General features: G+C 37.1%; 3 protein-coding genes and 1 long non-coding RNA gene across 9 annotated transcripts in view; 2 read left to right on the top strand and 2 right to left on the bottom strand.

Moving 5' to 3' along the window:
- The window catches only part of LOC143373660 (uncharacterized), a 423,841-nt gene that overhangs the window by 72,349 nt on the left and 328,707 nt on the right, over positions 1–22,785 (top strand). The gene's annotated exons all lie outside the window — the stretch shown is intronic.
- Positions 1–22,785, top strand: part of LOC143374872 (uncharacterized) — a 617,708-nt gene that overhangs the window by 348,541 nt on the left and 246,382 nt on the right. The window lies entirely within an intron of this gene.
- Positions 1–22,785, bottom strand: part of Wech (tripartite motif containing 71 protein wech) — a 320,032-nt gene that overhangs the window by 118,838 nt on the left and 178,409 nt on the right. For 4 of the 5 annotated variants that reach the window (XM_076812554.1, XM_076812740.1, XM_076812830.1 and 1 more), the window contains 2 exons: positions 9,386–9,712; positions 8,380–8,670 (listed from right to left, as the gene is read on the bottom strand). In XM_076812554.1, the coding sequence (XP_076668669.1) occupies positions 8,380–8,670; positions 9,386–9,712 (618 nt within the window). The remainder of the gene's footprint in view (positions 1–8,379; positions 8,671–9,385; positions 9,713–22,785) is intronic. The other variant, XM_076812920.1, reaches the window with a different exon arrangement.
- The window catches only part of LOC143373387 (uncharacterized), a 142,369-nt gene continuing 123,027 nt past the window's right edge, over positions 3,444–22,785 (bottom strand). The window contains exon 2 of the mRNA XM_076820647.1: positions 3,444–4,799. Within this exon, the coding sequence (XP_076676762.1) occupies positions 3,615–4,247 (633 nt within the window). The 5' untranslated portion in view covers positions 4,248–4,799 and the 3' untranslated portion in view covers positions 3,444–3,614. The remainder of the gene's footprint in view (positions 4,800–22,785) is intronic.

Below are 22,785 nucleotides of genomic sequence, written 5' to 3'. Positions count from 1 at the left end.
GCTTATATGCGGCCCCACGCGAATTGGGCGAGCGAGAGCGCCATTCGGTGCGCAGCCATCTCGCGGCCGTGCTGGGCCGCACCGGGCGCGAACGGTGGGGGGAAGATCAACGTCCCACCGTTATAACTCGTTACAACTAAAATAATTTATTAATGACCTTATAGATTCATTTACTGAATAGGAGCTGCGGAAGCAATATTAAGATAATGGCGTTGATGTTATTAAATAAATTAATAGATGATTCTGTGCCAGAGAAATATAGTTGGTACGGAAAATAGAAAAAACAATCATTCAGAACATTCAAACATATAGGTAAAATTAGCAATGACTAAGTAAATTTATTATTTATCACATTTCAGTACTTAAAATTGTAAAATTGTAATATGAATGCATGTATTATTCCAGGTTCATTACACGCTGCATGCAGTACATTTTAAGTAAAGAGGGCAGAAGAGTCTGGAACTCCACATACGCGGACTTGGGATGTTCCATCAGTGCCAATACTATTATTTTTATTAAAATATATGAATATTTAATTGTCAATATTTATTGTACAGTGATAATACTATTATTTTTATTAAAATATATGGATATTTAATTGTCAATATTTATTGTACAGTGCCAATACTATTATTTTTATTAAAATATATGAATATTTAATTGTCAATATTTATTGTAATTTAATCAATTTCCTTTACATTTTCTATCCTTTCTGTAATGTCACACAAATTTTGCCGAAACAACATCGCAGTAAAATCTATTAAATAAAACCATTGCCAGAGAATGTCCGGAACGTTCCATGAAGCTTGCAGCAAGGTTCCATGTGCTTTGCCGTGGAATGTTCCACAGGGGCGGACATAGGAACCTTCCTGCAAAAAGTGTGCTGTATGGGAATGGTGTTTCAAGCTAGTAGTATTGTTTGAAAAATAACAACTCCAAGAATCGGCGTGGGGGCCCCATGCCCATGCTTACCCTGCTAGACCCTATTAATATCTGGGAAATATTCGTATTTAGCAGATGCGCGTTGTTCCGCAGCTACCTTCATCTTCGCAATTTGATCTCCCAAACGAACCGCAATCGTTACTTCCATTCGCATTTAAATGACACGTACTGAGGCTCGCAACAAATACTCTTTCTCGTCACAAAACCCCACATATTTATAATATAATGATATTCTTTAAATTATTTAACTATGTTCCACTCGACCGCCTTCAGGTTTTTATACATAATAGCTAGATAATAGAGCATTATTCTTGATTTTTTTGGAAGTTGTCACTCAAAGGGTTGTGTCGAAAAACCACCCCCAAAAAATTAATTATTTTTTTTCTACCCCTAATAATTGATTTACAATTTAGAGAAAAATATATGAAGTACAGTTAGCATGTAACTATTTTTCCGTTTTTTTTCATTCAAATATCTTAAGTAGTAACCGAGATAAGAAATAATAACGTTAATGGCGTTTACCCCCGTATTACCATTAAACGGAGGGGTAGCAATCTAAAACTTTACAAACTGGTGTTTCAGGCAAGTAGCATTGTTTAAAAAATAACAACTCCAGGAATTGGCGTGGGGGCCGTTTGCCAATATTTACCCTGCTAGACCCTTTATTAATGTGCTATATTTAGCTCTAAAAAACTAATGATATACAAAAATTGTGCCAATTATAACAACGACTATTTCTACAAACAATCGGATTTAAATTTAATAAAAGATTCGTCATTGGAAGAAACAAAGAAGATAATAATAATAGTAAATAAGTTTAGTTTTTGCCTTTCGGCCTCAAAATGGGGTTACATGTGTTATCTGTGTATGTGTTTCTGGGACTGTTAATTGAAGATTGTGGTTTCGTTTTGATTCCTTCCTTTATCTTGTTCTTCTTTTCTTCTCCTTTTTTCCAGAACCATACGCATCCACTCCGCTCCTTCTTCTTCTCCTTTTAGTATCCCTCTGTTTGTTCAATTTTCACTTTTCAGCTCCTTACAGTCCTGTAGCATGTGACCCAGCGTCTCTCTAGCCCCATTACATAATCTGCATACCGTCTCTTTTTCTTCCTTCCAGTACTTGCTTCCCCGCTCTTCATTCCCACATCTGAACCTTGCGATCATGCTTTGCTCTCCCTCTGTAATTTCGGTCTAAGTAATTTGCTTTCTGGTTAACCCTAATTTCTGTATAATGTGTCATATATCTGCTTCCTAGTATTCTGTTGTATTGCCATTGTACCTGCTCTGCCCTGTCTCTTTGCGCTAGTTCCTCATCAAATTCTCCCTACTTCTTTCTATTTCCATTTCTTGAATATCCATAATTTTTTGCCTATAGTATGCGTCTCTCATTTCCTCCCATTTCGACTTTTTCTCTTCTTGTTTCGTGTCTATTTCCCTCCAGCATTCTTGTACTATTTTATTCTTATTTAGACGTTTCGTTTTCTCCTCATATTTTATTGTTCTTTTCTCCGCTTCTATCCTTACTTTGTCCGTTTTTGTTTCCTCCAAAATTAAATATGCTGGTGCATTGTAGTCCAAACCTAAAGTCCACCTTATGTATTTCTCCTGTATTTTCTCTAATTTTCTGCTTCTCTCCATCCCCAAAGGGTATAGCCGGTTAAGATGGTCAAATGTGCCCTTGAACCGAATTCGACTCACGATGAATCATTCGAAAACTTATTAAAAAAGAAACATTTGTGGCAATTATCAACTTCGTATCTCCACCCGGAGGGTAGTAAAGGGCAAAAATAGGAAATCAAGTTTTTGCCGAATTTCTCCTATACTAGGGGATGAAAAATTTTGAAAAAACTCAGAGGCATTTCTGTTATCAGGGCACATATTAGAGAATTGTCTCAGATTTTTAAATTGAAAAACCAAGCTGTGAAAAATAAAAAACGCCAAACAATGCTGAAAAATGCCGATTGTGTATCGAAGCAGTCTTGGCACTATAATTATATTTTTACTGTAAGTACGTATGATTGTTACTATTGTCCTGAATTTTTTTCAGATTTTTCAATTTGGTGCGCCGCAGTTAAAAAAATTAAAAACTTATTTTTTCGTCGTTTTTTCCGTGTCAGAGTAACTTATACGTCGAATTGCTTCATGAAATAAGTGTTTTATGCGATCTTCAATGTTTATACGTACAGCAAAACATCATAGGAATTAAAGAAACTGAAAAAACCGAATCATTTGAAACTGTTATGCGCCTTACATTGTAAAGTATCTACCGTATTTTGCAACGGCGTCGGTGGCGCAGCGGTAGAGTGTCGAGCTGCTATACCGCTACAAACTTTTTAAGCGTAGGTTCGAGCCTCGAACTTCCAAGTTCCTTAGGCTAATTTTTTTTTTCGTTAATTACATATATTTCTTAACTTTACGACACAACGATCAATATTTATTTTCAAATGTTTTATATCAAATAAAGGTGTTTATATATTCCCATATTTGATTTTCTCCCTTTAATTGCATTATCTCATGTTCTGTATATTCTTGTAAATCCCTTCGCCTATCTTCGCACATTATTTTGTATTCCCTTCTTTTCTTCTGGTAGTCTTTTTTGTCTCCTTTACTCCTTCTCCAGTTCCTCAGTGCCTTCCTGGCTTCCCCTTTCTTTTCTGTACAATTCGAATTCCATCACTTAAAGCTGCTCAATTTCCATTTTTTGATTTTTACTTCCTCTTTCCGTACTGCATTATTTATTGCCCATATCATTTCTTCTACCATTTCATTCACCTCCGTTTTATTAAAGTTTATTGTGTTTAATTCAATTTGAAACTCTCTCTTCGCTTCCTCTGTCCAGATTCTTCTCTCTCTCCATCTCTCCTCCCGTTCTCTCCTTTTAGTTCCTCTATATAGTTCTGCAATCAGAGGCATATGGTCTGACTCAACTCTTTCTTCCACTGTGAATTTCTTTATATCTTTTTTCGCCTCGACATTTGTTATTATATAATCAATTACCGTGCTCCCTCTCGGCCCAATATATGTATACTCTCCTTTATCATCTCCCTTCATATTCCCGTTCAGGATATTCCATCCTTTTTCCTCCACCATCTCTAATAACAACTTTCCCTCAGTGCTGTTAACTTTGTCTTTTGATCTCCTTACGTCATGCTTTTCCTCTATTCTAAAATCGCCCCCTTCATGTCCAATTCTTGCATTGAAGTCCCCTCCGATTTTCATTTTCTCCACCTCCTTTTCCTCTATTATCTGGTCTAGCTCTTCTTTCGTCTCCTTCATATCTCTGCTTACACTGTTATTATTCTCCATTTTTCATTTTGTATCTTTATTCTTCTCTCTTGAATATATTCCGTTCCGGCGTTCGATTCCTCCTCTTCTATGCCCTTTCTTATACCTGTGATAATTCCGTCTATCGCTCTCCCTTTTTTCTCTTTCTGGTGGCACATTTACATTTCCATGATAAATCTTGTGGCAACTTATCATTCAATCCTTCCCATTGTTTCTCTTCAACCCACGTTTCTACTAATCCTATTAAATCGAGTTCATTTAAGAAATCCCAAAACTGTTTATCTTTGCTGAGTAATCCTGCTACATTCCAGAACCCTATTTTAAATGTATCTATTTCTCTTTGACTTCCTATTCCTTTCTCAATTCTGGGAACCCCCTCTCCCCGCATATCAGGATCCGCAGGCGCGCGGGGAGCGGATATTGGTACTACCTTTTGTCGTGCTTTCGTCCTTGTAAGCTCTGCGATCCTCCAATAATTTAGAGGTTCATAGAACTTTGCCGACTCCACAAATTTACTTTTTTCAGCCCACCATCCTCATTCCAAATAAATGTCTTAACGTTGATTTTTACTTTCTTGTACCCCACTTTCATCTTTGTCCCATGCTCACTTTCCGTCTTGGCAATATCTTTAATATTTCTTTGAATCTCCCTTTCCTTCTTTGTCAGGTCATTGTCAATAAACAGCCTCTTATCTTTCAATGTACTCTTCTTTAGTATTACTTCTCTTTTCTGTTGCCAGCTTCTTAACTTCGCTATCAGTAGCCCTCTTTTCTCTCCCCTTCTTACCCAGTATGCTTCCTCGATTTCCGCTTCTACCTGCAATTCGTGCCTTAACACATACTTCACCGTATCCTTCGGCATCTCTTTACACGGTAAATCCTCTCCACTTAGGGTAATATTATTTTTTCTCTCCCCTTTTTCTGTAGCCTCTTCCTTCCTTTCTAGCCCCTCCAGTCTTCCTGCCAGCCCTCTGCCTGAACCTTCTTGGCCTCCAGCACTTTAACCCTTCCTCTCATTTCTTTCCTCTCCTTTTCCCATATCTCATCCCAACTCTTCCACTCGTGCCTCAGATCCTACATTCCTTGCCTCAGATCTTTATTATCCTGCCTTAAATATCTATTATCTGTTCTCAACTCTTCCATGTCTTTCTTAACTACCAGCACAGCTTCCATCATTTTGTCTAATTTTGCATTCATTTCTTTTTCCTGCTCTGTCTTCTGGCTGTCAGTTGTTTCCACAGTTCCTATAAATACCTCAGTTTTCTTCATTGGAGGCGACCTCCCTACTTTCCTCGCTTTTAAGAATTCTTCTTCTATTTCCTTTTTGGCCCTTAACCTCTCCTGCTCTTCCTCGTCCTCCCGTTTCCTCTTGAATGTGTCCAGTATCGAGCCTTCGCTGTCCGCTCTTTTTCTTCCCAGTTGTTCTGCCAACAATGGTCTTTCCCTTCTTCTCGCTTCCTTTTGCAATTCCCCGCCTTCGCCTGCTCGGCTCATTAGAGTCTCCGCTCTTCTTTACCTACTGCTGTCTCCGCTTTGTCTTCTTACTTCTTCCACTCCCCTAGATGTCACTTATCCTTGCCATGTATCTTATTCTTCGTGCACTCCTTTCACACCTTCTCTTCTTCACCTTTTATCTCACCCTTAGGCCCTTTATTAACTGTCGATTATACTGTATAATGGAACCTTGTATAATCCCCTCGTTTTCCACCCGTCCTCTTAATTTTTTGCGCACTTTTGCCACACTTTTCTTCAATTTCCTTCGCTTGTCTGCCTACACACGTTATTCTTTCACGCACGTCACGTGCGCCCCCCCCCCCCAAGAAGATAATAATATTAAGCAGATATATTTTTATAGAAATAAATATTTCAATACCAACAAATATTTTATTCAAAATACTTGGCGCTGCGCTCCGAATTGGTGTTGCTAAATTGAATAAATATGTATAGATTGCATTAATATTTTTCTTTCTTTCTTGTCTCAGTGGTGTCTTGTCTTATTGTATTATTTATACCAAGACAATTAACATTTTTTTGGTTGCGCAGCGCCAATTATTTTGATTAAAATATTTATTGGTATCGAAATATTTATTTCTATAAAAATATATCTGCTTAATATTATTAACTTCGTATCTTCTAATGATCAATCTTTTATTCAATTTAAATCCTATAGGTTGTACAAATAGTCGTTGTTATAATTGGCGTAATTTTTGTATATCATTAGTTTTGTAAGCCTAAATATAGCACATTAATAAATTTACGACAGTTTTTCTTGTTCGTCTGCGCACGCGCGTGTACTTGGCGCACTATTTTGTACCTTTTTTTAAAAAAGGTAATTTTGGGGGGATACAACCAAAGATATGACCCTCAAGCTTCCCCACCATCTTTTGCACGCAGAACGGTGGACATCATGTAAGATAAGGTCTATCTGCCTCACTTTACTATTTCGCTTATTACTCAGTCCCATTTAGTAATATCGAGGTGATATATAGCCTAAAAAAGAAGACATTCCCTGAGAATTGTATTACACGTTACAAAAAGTTGCAGCAAAATTGATCTATTAATTCCTGAGTTATAAGGGAACAGGAAAATAGACGTTTTCATTTATATATGTAGAGAAGAAGGGAAGAGAAGAGAAGAAAGAAAAGAAGATACATAGTAGTATTGATGTAAGTCATGATGGTAATTTCAAAGTCTTCATTCCATATACAGGGTGTCCCACTAAGGAATGGACAGCGCGATATCTCTTAAAGTATTGTCGATAAAAATATAAAAAAATAGGGAATTGCATGGTTCGAGGGGGCCCATTTATTAGCGCGAACGAATTTTGTTTTCGATTATTATTTTAAAAGATACGATGGTCAAGTTCGGTTTTTCAAATGGAACTATTTTTTTTGCAGACCTGAGTTGATAGTGCGTTCCAAGACAAATTCGATAAGCTTTAATGTATACACTTTATTTCCACTGGTTTTTAAGATATTGCGCTTGCAAATTTACTGATTTTCACTGCAAGAAACCCCTCTGGAATGGCAAAAACCGGGGGCGGTCTTACTGGCGCCACGGGTGGCACTGCCTGTTGAAATGGATATTTACCTGCCAAAGGTCTACGCCAGAAATGGCAGGCCCAAAGGCTGGACAATTCTTTTCCGTCAGAAATGCTACTTAGGTAGGTACATCTGCGGTGTCGAGAAGCGCATCGTTACTTTTATTTCGTACTTGCTTCTACGCTCGGATGGCCGGTTCTTTTGGGAGGGATGCAAGTTGGATTGGTTCTGATACAATCTGCTCCCTATGGTTGAAATTTAGTCTAGCAACTGTCACTCCTCCTAACCTAACCAATCCAACTTGCATCCCTCCCAAAAGAACCGGCCATCCGAGCGTAGAAGCAAGTGCGAAATAAAAGTAACGATGCGCTTCTCGATACCGCAGATGTACCTACCTAAGTAGCATTTCGGACGGAAAAGAATTGTCCAGCCATTGGGCCTGCCATTTCTGGCGTAGACCTTTGGCAGGTAAGTTTCCATTTCAACAGGCAGTGCCACCCGTGGCGCCAGTAAGACCACCCCCGGTTTTTGCCATTCCAGAGGGGTTTCTTGCAGTGAAAATCAGTAAATTTGCAAGCGCAATATCTTAAAAACCAGTGGAAATAAAGTGTATACATTAAAGCTTATTAAATTTGTCTTGGAACGCACTATCAACTCAGGTCTTCAAAAAAAAAAATAGTTCCATTTGAAAAACCGAACTTGACCATCGTATCTTTTAAAATAATAATCGAAAACAAAATTCGTTCGCGCTAATAAATGGGCCCCCTCGAACCATGCAATTCCCTATTTTTTTTATATTTTTATCGACAATACTTTAAGAGATATCGCGCTGTCCATTCCTTAGTGGGACACCCTGTATGTATGTATTTACCTATATAATAAATCGTTGTTTATAAGGTAGCAATTTCTTGGAGGAAGAAGGTAGTAAATTATTAACGTAAATCAAAAGAATCTCATATCTCCTAGAAATATATTATAAGAAAATCTTTTTGTTTCTTCTAAAATCTTTGATTTAGAATGATTTATAATTTATAAGGAATCAAACCATTAGTACCATTCATTATGTATTAATAACTTGATTTAAATATTAGTACATTTGATATTAATAAATACCTCAGCTGAAGCCATATCCTTAGTAAGTAATAAATTTAGTGGATTATTAGGAAGTGTTTTTGATTCCATAGCTTCACTAAGTTTATCAGCAGCTCTGGACAATCGGGAAATACCGCTTCTGAGTCCTTCATCTCTTACTTTTAAAGCAGCAAACTTAAGCAGCCTAGCTTTTTCGATTTTACCTAATAATTCTTTTTCTCTTGTTTCTAAAGCAGAAACTACTCTTCTTATACACAGCGTTACATCTGTAGTTGCTTGTCTTGCCTTTTGTTCCAAAATTTCAGCTGCTATCTGTAGAAAAGTTTTATTATGAAGATAATATGTATATTACAATAATACTACCGGGTTAATTCGAAAGGGCGTATCTGGGGAAAGGGTGATTCTGCGATAAATGACTTTTACTATTTTGTGTTACGCCATCGGTATTTCATATAAATCGGATTAGGTAAAATATTATATCTGGATAAAAGGGTATATAAATATATGTGACAAACCCGTAAAATATTTCATAAACTCCAAAGGAGGCTGTGGTAGATATGCCGAAAATCAGGCATCGATTTCATATACGTCCCAAATATAAACTGCTATACCTTCTAGGCTTTCTTACTTAATATACATAAACATAGATCAGCTATTAGTGTGCTACCTGGCAGCAATAACTCAATTTAAGCGAAACTTGGAGATATGTACGCCCTTTTGAATTAACATGGCAGAATAGTATCACGTAGTTATTGTAAGCATGATTTACTTCTATTGAAATAAATTCGAAGGAATAGAAATTCCCATAAATAAATCATATTTGATGGTGAATGAAGTTTACGAATATAATAAAACAAAGTGTTTTCAGCTGAAGTTTTTATATAAATATTGGTGGACAAGTTCACTAGCAATAGTACAAAAATTCATCAATATGTATTAGAGTATTTTAAAGGATTCATACAACACTCTTCAAAAAACACTATCACAGAAATATTCATATTTACAGGCTTTGGCAGATTGTACGTACTTGTACAGCATCTAGTTCTTCTCTGAGAGCTGAAATGCCAAGTTTGGCTTCTTTCAACACTTGATTTGCTTGCATTCCAGCACCTTCAACAGCTTCCATTAAATTTACTGTAATATGGCCCTGGTGGTGATGGATTCCACATTCCCCACAAAGAGGTTTACTACAAGTTTGACAATAGAATTTTTGTGCATCGCGATGAACTTCACAGAACACGGGTAATCCAGTAGAAGTCAAATTCGGTACATTGATTATCGGAGAACTCGGTATTTCCGTGGGTATATTTTGCACTGAACTATGTTCATCTTCATAATTTAACTCCATACAATTCTGCACAGAAAATAATAACAATTTATTTTAATTAGTAACGTGTAAGTAATATTATATCACAATATACAAATGTTTTCATTGTAATTATTAAAAGTGAGAAGAAAGAATTTCTTACAAAATTCTGTTTCTCTAAAAAAAGACATTGATTTTTGATAAATACTGAAAAAAATGATCACTTTCCAAAATTAAATGCGAATGTTTTAATATGTCCATGTCTTGTAAAAATTGTAAGGAAATCAACTCATTGTTTTAGCTTTCAGATCTGTTTTAATAATAAAATAAAGATAAATGCTTATATAATTATCATAACAATAAAAATAACGTACAAATACAAATCACAAATAATAGGAAAAGACCTGGAGTCCTTAATAAAAACTCTTAAGGGGTACTTGCGGGTTTGACGCCTAAAAATGATACAATTTGTAAGATTTTTTCTAAATAACTATACACCATATCGTGATGAAGGTTTTTACATTTTATCAATCTATGATTATCGATTTCCATATTGTCATAAAAAATTATGTTGTTTTTTTTAGCGGGAGGAGGAGTAGCCTAAAAAAATCAAACGGTTTTTTAAAGTTTAGGCGTAAAACTATTGGACGTCCCTAAAACTATATTAAAAAAATTGGAAAAACCTAAACTGACGCTTTTCTGAATAAAAACTTATAATTTTCGCCTATTTTTAACACTTTCTTCAATTAAAAATAAAGAATCGACAAATATGAAGAATTTGTAGGAGGTCCACTAGATTGAAATCATAAGAAGATAATGCAAAAAAATTTATGTTTTAAAAAATAATGTTTCGTGAAAAATGCGTATTTCCCCTCAATACAGTGCATAGATCGCATGACGTCCTTTACTTCTCAACAATATAACTTCGAAAATATTTCGAATTTCTTTATGAAATCTCAACTGAATATTCTTAGGCTGTTATATTGTAGATTTTTATATATGTATAAAAAATGATTTTTTAAACCTCAAACCCGCAAATACTCTTTAACACATAAAGTAGTTCTTCGAGATTAAAAAAATCAATAACACAATGTTAAATCTTCTACGATTTGATGTGAAATGGCTCACATATTTCTGGACAGCTTCAAAGCGAGAATAATTCACAAAGTGTAGAACTTGAATAACAAGAGTTGACGTCGCTGAAAATAGTCTTTTAATTTCCTTTGATTCCCTCTTCACATAGAGTTTTTCAATCTAAACTTGTGAGTAGGCATAATATGGGAGTTCTGGACCAAATGGCAGCGCGGGGGTGAGGCCGGAGGAAGGAGGGCCGCAGATTGGTCGGAAATTCGAAAACCTGGCCAGAATATGAAGGTGACCTTTGATTTGTACAAAAATGAGTATCCTAAGGTTTTCGAGGTCGCTCATTACTAGATTGCGGATGTTTATGCACGTAACATATGCAAAAGGCATTAGCAAATATGTACGTAAAATGTCATGTCTATTTTTATCGAATTTAAGAGCGTAGACCGACAGTTTCCAATTTCTTTATTGTGCCTGGAAGAATATGTAAATGTGCCTTAATAAGTGTTAAGTTTTGAGCAACTTGTGTCTGTTGGAAAACACTTTGAGCAGTTGCAATTGTAACGACATTATTTCCATTAAAAGTTTCAACTACCTATTTGTAGAAATAAAATAAACAGTCAAAATTAATAATTTTACTATTTTCAGGTGTTAAGAGAAACAAATGGTCGAACCTTTTTTTATTTTATCGAAATTGTTTATGTGTATCCAGCGATTGTAATGAACGAGGAATTAGTTTCTACTAATGACTTATTCTATCGCATGATATCAACATCTGTACGAAACGTTGTACATATTGCGATTTAAGTGGTCATTTCGGTTAGACGGGTTGAAATAATCGATTTTTTTAAACATTTTTCGAAAGTACATATCCTCAAAAATGTACTGTTCAATTTTCATGGAAAAATTCCGATTATTTTAGCTTCTACGGAGGAATTTTGTGAGGGGCACAGATGCTGGGCCTCTATAGATGAAAATTTTGAATGCGTTTTTCTCAAAACGTCATTTTTTCACATCGTGAAGATAAAATCTCAAAATTATCGAACCGATTGCTTTATAAATTTTAGTGCTTATTCTGCACACCTATGACTCTCGCAGGGATTACAATCAAGTGTTTTTATTGAGTCTAACCTACATGTTAGCGTCACCGAATTTAAAGGTGATGTCGAGGGTGGATGTCCCCACGCTGTCCTGCCTTCGAGGATTTTATGCCACGGACTTAGAGAGTGCATGAGACTAAACAGTCCTGGCGACGGATGATGGCTGGTGACCACGTTGGGTCTCCCAGCTATCAGGTGTCGAAGGATAGATTGTTTAGAGTGACATAGAGAATATGGGAACGGCAAGCGGCACGACGCCGAATTGTTAATGAATAGGGAGTCTGTATCTGGACGATCTGACCACGCAGTGGGGAAGGCTATGCCTTTTGGTGAAAGGACTGTAATGAACCCCACAGCACTTACCCCAGAACTGTCCTGGACCGAGCGCCTTACAACCCCTTTTAAAGACGTTTTTAACACACATTTAAAATCGAAAATAGGAAGCAGAAAAGCATAAAAATATTTTTCTCGCATTTTGCCCGCCATTTTGATAATTTTTAAGATAAATCACTAATTATAGTCCGAGCGATAGCGACAGTCATACTGATTAAAAATCTGTTTGGATTTTTGGCTTCAAATAAGTATAACAGCTGAAATCGCTCGCACGAGCGAGGCATGAATTTTTGAACATATCATCAACACCGCTTTCAAAAGCATTTTACAAGCAATAATTTTATTACATTTATATTTTTTATTTACTGTAGAATTGTAGTTTAATAAATAGAAAAAAGTTTTATTCCATTACTATTATTCTTTTCATTTCATCGCAATAAATTCTTGAAAATCGCTGAATTTATCGGCGCGCTAACCGGCACGACCCGTTAACATTAGTGTAACGTAAGGGCTTGATAATTCATCTAAGATCGCTACCAACTACAGTGAGATACATATAAAAGGAATATCTTCTCTACATATATACAGGAAAACGTACGTGTTCCCTCAAAACTCAGCAACTAATAGATCAATTTCGATGCAGCTTTCTTTAAAGTGTAGTGCAATTCTCAGGGAAGGTTTTGGGCTATATATTGTTACGCCGGAGCGTTTTCATCGCAGGCCACCCTGACGCAAAGGAGTAGAATAATAGACACGGACCCACACACGACTGAACTATATTGTTACACAGACCAATAGTTTACAAAGGTGCGACCCGTACGTCCGAACGCAAAGGCGTTTGGTACAAGACCTTTTCTGGTCGGCCTCTCGATCGTCCTCTTGAAGGGAGACGACCTTCTTCTATCTTCAGCTGCGAGCACCAGCAGGCTATGCACGGGCCTATACCCGGTGCTCGCAACAATATCATTTCGGTATTACAAAATGGAACTGAGTAATAATGAGGCAGATAGACCTTATCTTACATGGTGTCCACCGTTCTGCGCGCAAGAGATGCGCGTGACGGTTTCCCTCACAGTGGTGGGGATGCTTGAGGGTCACACCGTTTGATATACATGTATATAAAAGAAGAAGTCCTGATTGACTGATAGACTCATCAACGCTCAGCTCAAACTATATTATCAAGGAACGGTAAAGGGTATAGCCGGTTAAGATGGTCAAATGTGCCATTGAACCGACTTCGACTCACGATGAATCATTCGAAAGCTTATTAAAAAAGAAATATTTGTGGCAATTTTCAACTTCGTATCTCCACCCGGAGTGTAGTAAAGGGCAAAAATAGGAAATCAGGTTTTTGCCGAATTTCTCCTATACTAGGGGATGAAAAATTTTGAAAAAAAATCAGAGGCATTTCTGTTATCGGGGCACATATTAGAGAATTATTTCAGATTTTTAAATTGAAAAATGAAGCTGTGAAAAATAAAAACGCCAAAAAATGCTGAAAAATGCCGATTGTGTATCGAAGCAGTCTTGGCACTATAATTATATTTTTACTGTAAGTACGTATGATTGTTACTATTGTCCTGAATTTTTTTCAGATTTTTCAATTTGGTGCGCCGCAGTTAAAAAAATTAAAAACCTATTTTTTCGTCGTTTTATCCGTGTCAGAGAAACTTATACGTCGAATTGCTTCATGAGATAAGTGTTTTATGCGATCTTCAATGTTTATACGTACAGCAAAATATCATAGCTGCTATACCGCTACAAACTTTTTAAATGTACGTTCGAGCCTCAAACTTCCAAGTTCCTTAGTTCCTAAGTTTTTTTTTCGTTAATTACATATATTTCCTAACTTTACGACACAACGATCAATATTTATTTTCAAATGTTTTAAGAATATTTGAAAAACATATTAACCTGAAATATACGTAAATATGAGTATGGAGTTTCCGGAAATGACAGAGAAGAGAGAAAGCTCTCAAAATTCTGTTTACTGGCTCCTATCAATTGTCTCAAGCAATCTCATATCTGGCAGAATTGATGGATGAAGAGAATAATATTAATCTTTGTTGTGTTAAAGAGAGAAAGAATGTTATTAAATTCGAAGTAAGATCACGACATATTAACAGCAAAACCTACAGATGTTATATTGATTATGCACCAAACTCAATAGGCTATTCCGGAATAAAGCGCTATTGTTGTGAACGTGCAAATGGTAACCGCACCGTCGGGTGCTGTTCACACATAGCTGCAATAATTTATTACTTATCGCATGCTCGGTACCTTTAAAAAATTGTAAGACCTGCAGAAATTCTTAGTAAAATATTCACCAGTGAACAAGTGACACCAGTAATTAATGAAGACAGCGATGACGATTGAATACATCAGACACGATTTTTGTTGCCATCCATCCATAATTGTTAAAGGTAAGAGATTTGAAAACCAATTTCACATATTAATATAATGTAGGAATTGTTAAACAATGCCGTAATTGACAGGATAAACGGCGGCATAATAAGCAGTCCAAACTCATATTGACGTATATTTCAGGTTAATATGTTTTTCAAATATTCTTAAAACATTTGAAAATAAATATTGATCGTTGTGTCGTAAAGTTAGGAAATATATTGTAACAAACCTCCAAAACTGCGCCTTTCTTTTTCGCATTAATAAAACCAATTAATAAGCACTTAAATACTTATATTTTTATTATATTCTTATTAATCCTACTTTTATAAGGTGTGTTTAGTATTAATATTAAAATTAGCTCAGAGTATCGCGAGACGCGAGTGCGATGAAAGAGAGAATCGAGTGATGAAGAGTGGGAGAATCGAACGCATGCGCGATCCTCAGTCGATCGGCGGATCGGCGAGAGTACGGATCAAGAGCAGAGAAATATGCATAGCAATGAGTGGGAGAATCGAGCGTTCCACGCGCGCCTGCGCACTAACCAGTCGATTTGTAGACCGGCTGGAGAACAGATCGAGCGAGTCGAGAATGATTGACGCGTTATAGTCGAACTCCATTCCTATTGGTGCGCTCCCAAAATCCAGAACATGTATAAATACGGGCACGATAGCCCAGAGATAGCTATTCTATTCTATTCGGTTCATTCGATGCCAGTCAAGAATTCTATTTCAAACATTCAATTATTCAATGTAAAAGGATCATTTAAAGCTTATAGCTGATCCCAACATAAATTAATGCTCCAACTTTGGAAGCCGTTTTGTAGGCCCCTCGGTTCTGTCGAGCGTCCCAACCAAAGCCATAGTCGCTAAGTTTGACGAGACGTTCAGGCCGTAGAAGCCGCCTTGTAGGCCCCTTAGTTAGTTGAAGCAAAGTTATTAATTCTTATTCTCAGGTTAGTACATTACTCCTGAGCAACGTGGGACTGAGATCACTCCAGGTGGCAAACCTGCCCCTGATGAAACGGAGAACAATTTAAAACGTATCTCAACTTAACATATTCAATTCCTAAATCCTAAACTATTACATAAACCTATTATCCTTCTATATTGACCGAGAGTCACTATCCATAATCTAATTCATTCTATCGACTAAGACGTTATTATTAGTCATTTAAGTTATATATATCAAATAGATAGATCAAACGGGCGTTCTTTTGTACCGACCGAGAGTCGCAACCCAAGACGATCAACTTTATTTCTTTGTACCGACCGAGAGTCGCAACCTATTTAATTATTATAATTCCTTTAAAATTATAAAGTGTTAATTTATGTTTGTTTGTATAATTCAGAAGTGTTTTCCTGAATAAACACTATTAAGTCAAATTCTTGTTCTTGAATTTTAATTCTTTATCGCACGCCACTCGAACCAATCCTGAAATCCTGTAAGAAGCGTTACGTCACGCTCGAAACCGTTACAATATGTAATTAACGAAAAAAAAACTTAGCCTAAGGAACTTGGAAGTTCGCGGCTCGAACCTACGTTTAAAAAATTCGCAGCGGTATAACAGCTCGACAATCTACCGCTGCACCACCGACGCCGCTGAAAAATACGGTAGATACTTTACAATGTAAGGCGCATAACAGTTTCAAATGATTCGGTTTTTTCAGTTTCTTTAATTCCTATTATGTTTTGCTGTACGTATACACATTGAAGATCGCATAAAACACTTATTTCATGAAGCAATTCGACGTATAAGTTACTCTGACACGGAAAAAACGACAAAAAATTGGTTTTTAATTTTTTTAACTGCGGCGCACCAAATTGAAAAATCTTAAACAATTCTCTAATATGTGCCCTGATAACAGAAATGCCTCTGATTTTTTTCAAAATTTTTCATCCCCTAGTATAGGAGAAATTCGGCAAAAAACTGATTTCATATTTTTGCCCTTTACTACCCTCCGGGTGGAGATACGAAGTTGAAAATTACCACAAATGTTTCTTTTTTAATAAGCTTTCGAATGATTCATCGTAAGTCGAATTCGGTTCAAGGGCACATTTGACCATCTTAACCGGCTATACCCTTTGGAGGGTACATTGTTTTCATGACGTAGGCGCCCACTAAGGAGGGATTTTTTGGAAATTTCGTCCCCAAAGCGGTAAAAAGGGGTAAAATGTATTTCCTCAGATTCCTTAATATCTGTTAGGTCCGATTAGATATCAACTAGTTCTTACTTACAAAGATTGGCCACACAAATGCCTAAAAACCAATTTCATAAAAATTAATTTCAGAATTTTACCCTAATCAACCCCTAAAGGGGTTAAAAGAGGTAAAATGTATTTTCACGGATTCCTCAAAATTCTTTAGGCCCGATTAGATATCAACTTGGTTTTTTACTTCGAATGGTTACCCACATAAATGCCTAAAAACCAATTTCAGGATTTTGCCCTAATCAACCCCTAAGGGGGAGGTGAGAAGGGATGAAATGTGTTTTCATGGAGTCCTTAATTTCTCTTAGGCTCGAAGCGAAGCGCGGATATATTTGCTAGTAGCCAATAAAAATACAAATTCAACCATGTATAATATGTTGTCCTTTTTGTCTAGCAATCATTTTTTTCCAGAGCCATTTTCACGTATCATTAAAAACAACGGAGATAATTTAAGTTTAAATGTTAGGTGACTCACCCTGTATATTTTAATGTGTAGAATGACACAGGGATGAAGTTGTAGTACATACCTACAGTAGTGGACAAAAAAGTTACCACTTTTTCGAACCACCGTCTATTACTTTTTAATATCAACTTAAAACTGCAGTATGTGCCTAATATACATATCTTGAAAGAAAATTAAAAGCTGTATAAAACCCAGTTACAGTTAATTTATTTAACTAACAAACAAAAACCCTATATGATACTATAGAAGACAATACATTTTTAAAACTAACAAAAAGTTACCACTTTTGATCATTAATAAAAAAAATCTAATATTTTGCGGGGGCACCTTTTGCTTTCAGACAACCTAAAAAGTTACTAAATGTGGTAACTTCTTTGTCGGCCTCAAAAATGTGTTACCCCATTCAATGTCATATGACACTCTTGTTTGTTAGTTAAATAAATTCAACTTTAACTGGGTTTTATACAGCTTTAAATTCTCCATTAGAATATGCATATTAAACTTATTACAGTCCCAAATGTATGCTAAAAAATAAAAAGAATAGTACTAATTGAAAATGTGGTAACTTTTTTGTCCGCTAGTGTTGTGTTACAAAACTCTAATAGAGTTTGTCAAAATGAGCCTTCGTTTTTGAATAATTTGAGTTTAAAGTTTTGCACGGTAGGAGTATAAGTTCGAATCCTTACTTCTCGACGTTAGCATCCTTATCAATTAGTGGTTGTAGCTGCATTACCTGACCGACCTCCGAGCAGGTAACATCGTGCCGTGAAGTGGGGCGAAACCTTGCTGCTCGACCTGTCAAAGCCCCGAAATCGCGTAGCTCAATGTAAATGGCACTCGATTGCCAACTACCGAACCGGCTACCCAGTGCGACAAAATATGCTTAGTGTTTCAACGTCCCAACGAAAACTCGATTGTTTATAAGTGAAAAGTGATTTACATAAATTAAATGAAGCTCTGGCGAAAAGTGTCGCCGGCAACTCCAGGGGGAGTCCTCCCCCCAATCACTCAAAACGGAATTCGCCCTCCTGCAACCCCAATGGCACCGCCTCAGGATAAAGATGCTACACCCACAATAACAGAGGACATCATCAAAAAAATTATTAGACAAGAAAAAGCGGGACCTATGTCACAGACAGAACTGGAAAAAGTCTACAAAACCATTCCGACATTAGGCAAGAGGAAAAACACAAACATACCTAAGTCACAACCAAAAATCCCAAAAAGTGATAAAAGGAGCTCGTCTCCCCCCAAAACACAGATACCTTCAACATCAAACGCCCAAGGAAACCTATTCTCATCCATGAAGTTACTCACCTCCTCATCCACGGAAATCGATCATCACCAGCTTGCAGAAACATTACAGGCCCTCCGCAAAGAGATCGACGAACTAAGGGCTCAAAATGAGACATTTACCGTCCAAAACGAAAACCACCTAGTACTAATCAACAGTCTCCAAACACAAATCGCTAGCAAAAGCAATCATACAAAACGTAAATCCGACCCTGGAACACTGTCAAGCGCCATACCAGCGGCGATCAGCTGCGACCCCTGCGGGAAAACGCAAGAGGTGGAACGCAGCCCCAATCATCAGAAAGACCCCTTCACAACGACTTCCACAAAAAAGAAGGCCAACTCAACCGCCGGATCCCAGCAAGCGACCACCAGCGCGGGTCGCCACTCTGGATCAGCAGCCAACCACAGCACCGTCAACCCAGACCCAAGCAGCTCCTGGCCGACAACGGACCCTCAGAACCCCCAGCAAGCACCCATACCGAAAGGTACCCCCCCTCCCCCCCCAAAACACATTAGCGGACAAACAGCTCAGGACACGGTAAATTCTATATTGAACTACCTCCCCTGTAAACTAATAAATAATTTCCGAAACAAATCCTCAACCAAGGACAGCCACACTCTTTACATAGAACACCCAAACGACTACAAAGCCATTTTAGAATTAATAAAACAAAAAAGCACCAACTTTTTCACATACACACCAAAATACGAAAAGCCAAAAATATTTCTCATAAAGTACCTAGAAGGCAATTTCGACGAGGAAACTCTTCTAAACGAACTCGTCAATTCAAAAGTGAATGACCTCCACTTTTTAAAAGTCACAAGATTCCAGACAAAGGAATCCATTAAGACAAACACAATGTTACCCATATTCACGGTGCACCTCTCCCCACAGAGCAAGTCAACCAACCTCAGCCAAATTAAAAGAATCCTGCACCAATCAATCACCTGGGAGAAACTCAAACCGCGCACAACGATCCAATGCTGGAAATGCCAGCGTCTTGGACACCCTTCATCTAATTGTAATCTCCCATACCGCTGCGTTAAATGCACCGATACCCACGAACCGGGAAATTATAAAATCTTCACTGCATCCTCTGTGTCAACAAAGGCCACCCCGCATCCTACAGAAGTTGCCCAACGTTCATTAACAAACAACAAGAAACAAAAAATTACAAAACATCCAAAACAAAAACAGGGAACTAAAAATAACAAAAATAGAAAAACTAATAAACCCTAAATTCTCATACAGTCAAATAACAAAAAATGCCTAAGAAAAAGTCAACCAACAATCCCAAATCAGAACTGAAACAACTAACCCACTTCCACCCTCCCCATCCCTACCACACCCAGCCACATCCCAACAAAACTTTACCAATATACTAGTCAATATCAGCAATAAAATAAGCCTACTAGCAAAAATCACAGAATCAAATTCCGAAAAAATTAACCCTCTATTCGAAATAATACATTCCAGTCCAACCCTCAAGCTGCAATGAATAAACAACCACCGACGGCCCAAAAGAGAATCCAAAAAATCCCAATCATAGAAATCAACATAAATTCACTAATCTCCAATCAAAAGAGAGACAATTTCCTACAATTGCTCAATAAACAAAAGCCGGATTTCGTACTACTAAACGAAACTAAACTTAACAGTAACCACAACTTAGCATTCGCAAAATACACACTACACAGAACAGACAGAATAAACTCAAAACAAGGAGGAGGAAACGCAATTTTAGCCAGCAAGACAATAAAATACAAAAGAAATTTTTCCAAAATGCCTAACAACCTTCACAAATCTAGAAGCAACAATAATAGAAACAAAATACACAAATTCTGAAAAAATAATAATTTCGGCCTACGCCCCTGGTAACCACAAAATGGAGTTCATACCAGAATTGAACACCCTCTTCACGGAACTTCTCTTAGACAGACCTAACAATTACTACATACTAGCTGGTAACCTTAACGCTCGTCACACTACTTGGAAAAATACCGCCAACATCTCCCGAGAAATAGCATTCAAAGAATGGCTTGACAAAAACGAAACTAAATTCAAAATGACTCTTCATGGCTCATACTACCCCTCATACCCCAAAGGCAACTCCTTCTTAGACATATGTCTTACTGACCATAGAATCCAACTCCATAACCGTAACAACAACGGGCTAAAAATAATACCGTTCGACAGCGACCACGACGCCCTAAAAATTACAGCCCCCATCAACACCCTTTCAACCTTAGAAACAGACTCACCCACCATTCATCTCAATTATAACAAAACAAATTGGAACCGTTTCAAAACCATAGCAACAAAACACGTTAAAAACCTTACCATTCCACACGACAGAAACATGAATAACACAGAAATAGACATTGGACTAGATGAACTAGAATCAGCCATCAAACAAGCCATATGAGCCTCAGTTCCCAAAATCAATCCCATCAACACCTCCTACACTTATATCAACAAAAAAATAGTCCAACTACAAAAAAAGTAAAAATCACTTAATCTCACTAATATTCAGAACTAAAAACTCAAATACCCCCAACCGAAACAAACAGATGCTCAGACTCTCCAGCCTCCTACTAACCCCCCCCCCCAAAAAAAACAATCAACGACGAGTTTAAAAAATCATACAATAAACACTGGGAAGACAAAATATAAAAAATCCCACCCAATACCAACGCACTGCAACAAATAAACAGAATCCTTAAAGGAAGAGGCATATCCCAAATTAACACACTTACTATTAAAAAAAGAAACCAATTTACTACGTAATGCCAACATAGACGCAGACAAGCACCCAACAAACAAAAATAATCAAATAACCATTAATAATTCGATCGATAAACTCAACATACTTGGTGCTCAATTCGAACTTACCTACACACAAAACATGAACCTAGGAACAAAAATATTTACAAATACAATCTCACGCAAAGCTCAGGAAATAATCGAAAAAATTGAAAGAGACTCATAACAGAACATCACGGTAACCCAATTCACTGAATCTAACTCAGCCTTCAATCCCAACCAAGAAACACATCCCAACTACTTTATCAACACACACTCGCTCTAAAAGATTAACCGCACAAATAATAACAATTTCGATGGCATCCCTAACGCCATTATACGAAAACTACCCGGCAAATTCACTTACCTTTATGCAATACTATTTAATAATGCCTTAAATAACGCATATTTCCCAAATAAATGGAAAAAAGCGAAAACAATTGCCATAATAAAAAAGGGAACGAACAGTTCTGACCCCCTAAGTTATCGACCAATAAGCATCTTACCAAACATAAGCAAAGTTTTCGAAAAGACAATCCGAAACTCACTATACCACTTCACCGACACACAACAAATAATCCCAGCCGAGCAATTCGGCTTCAGGCATCATCGTTCCACCATACTCGCCTTAAATAAAATAACTTCCGACATCTATTGGGCACTAAACGACGGCCAATGTGTAGGCGCCTGCCTAATAGACCTGGAAAAAGGCTTTTGACACAGTCTGGCTAGAGGATCTCCTATACAAACTGTGCAAAGCCAACCTACCTCTCCACCTTATAAAAATCCTCTGAAATATGACACAAAACAAACATTTAGTTACTAGAATCCTCCCACTTTTAGCGCATGAAGCGTGCAGTTCACGCGCGCATGCGCATTTGTCTCTTTACGTACGCTTTGAAAAACATACACCAAATTATGTGGTCCCCTCCTCGAAGTGAGAGAAAATATAACCTACATATATGCTACATAACAATAAATGTTTATTGGATATTTCGTTCTTTTACGCTACATTTGTCAACTCTTTATGACTTAACATCCTTCCAAAATATTATTGTTACGCCGCAACTGTATCTTTATAAAATCAGATATAGCATATAGGTTATGTTTTCTGTCACTTCGAGGAGGGGACCACATAATAATCACGCGCAATCAGCCTGCGGATTTTCATGTACCATTCCAAAAGATGACATAAACAGAAGCCACTACAGGTGTGGCGTATAATATCTAAAGGGTTAAAACATTCAGACACAAAAATTGTAGAAAAAATTCAAAGAATGCTAGAGAAACAGCGACACACCACATTAGTTACCCCTTACTTCCGATCTGTGCATGCACTACATTAAGGATAAAATCGCAAAAAAGGAAACCAATTTGTGAAAGTAATGATACAGGGACAACTAGCCTACTGTTCATCGGCGCCATGAAT

Source organism: Andrena cerasifolii, chromosome 1 (assembly GCF_050908995.1).
Source record: "Andrena cerasifolii isolate SP2316 chromosome 1, iyAndCera1_principal, whole genome shotgun sequence".
Lineage (NCBI taxonomy): Eukaryota > Metazoa > Arthropoda > Insecta > Hymenoptera > Andrenidae > Andrena > Andrena cerasifolii.
Note: the sequence above shows the minus strand (reverse complement) of the source record. Positions and strands in the feature narration are given on the sequence as shown.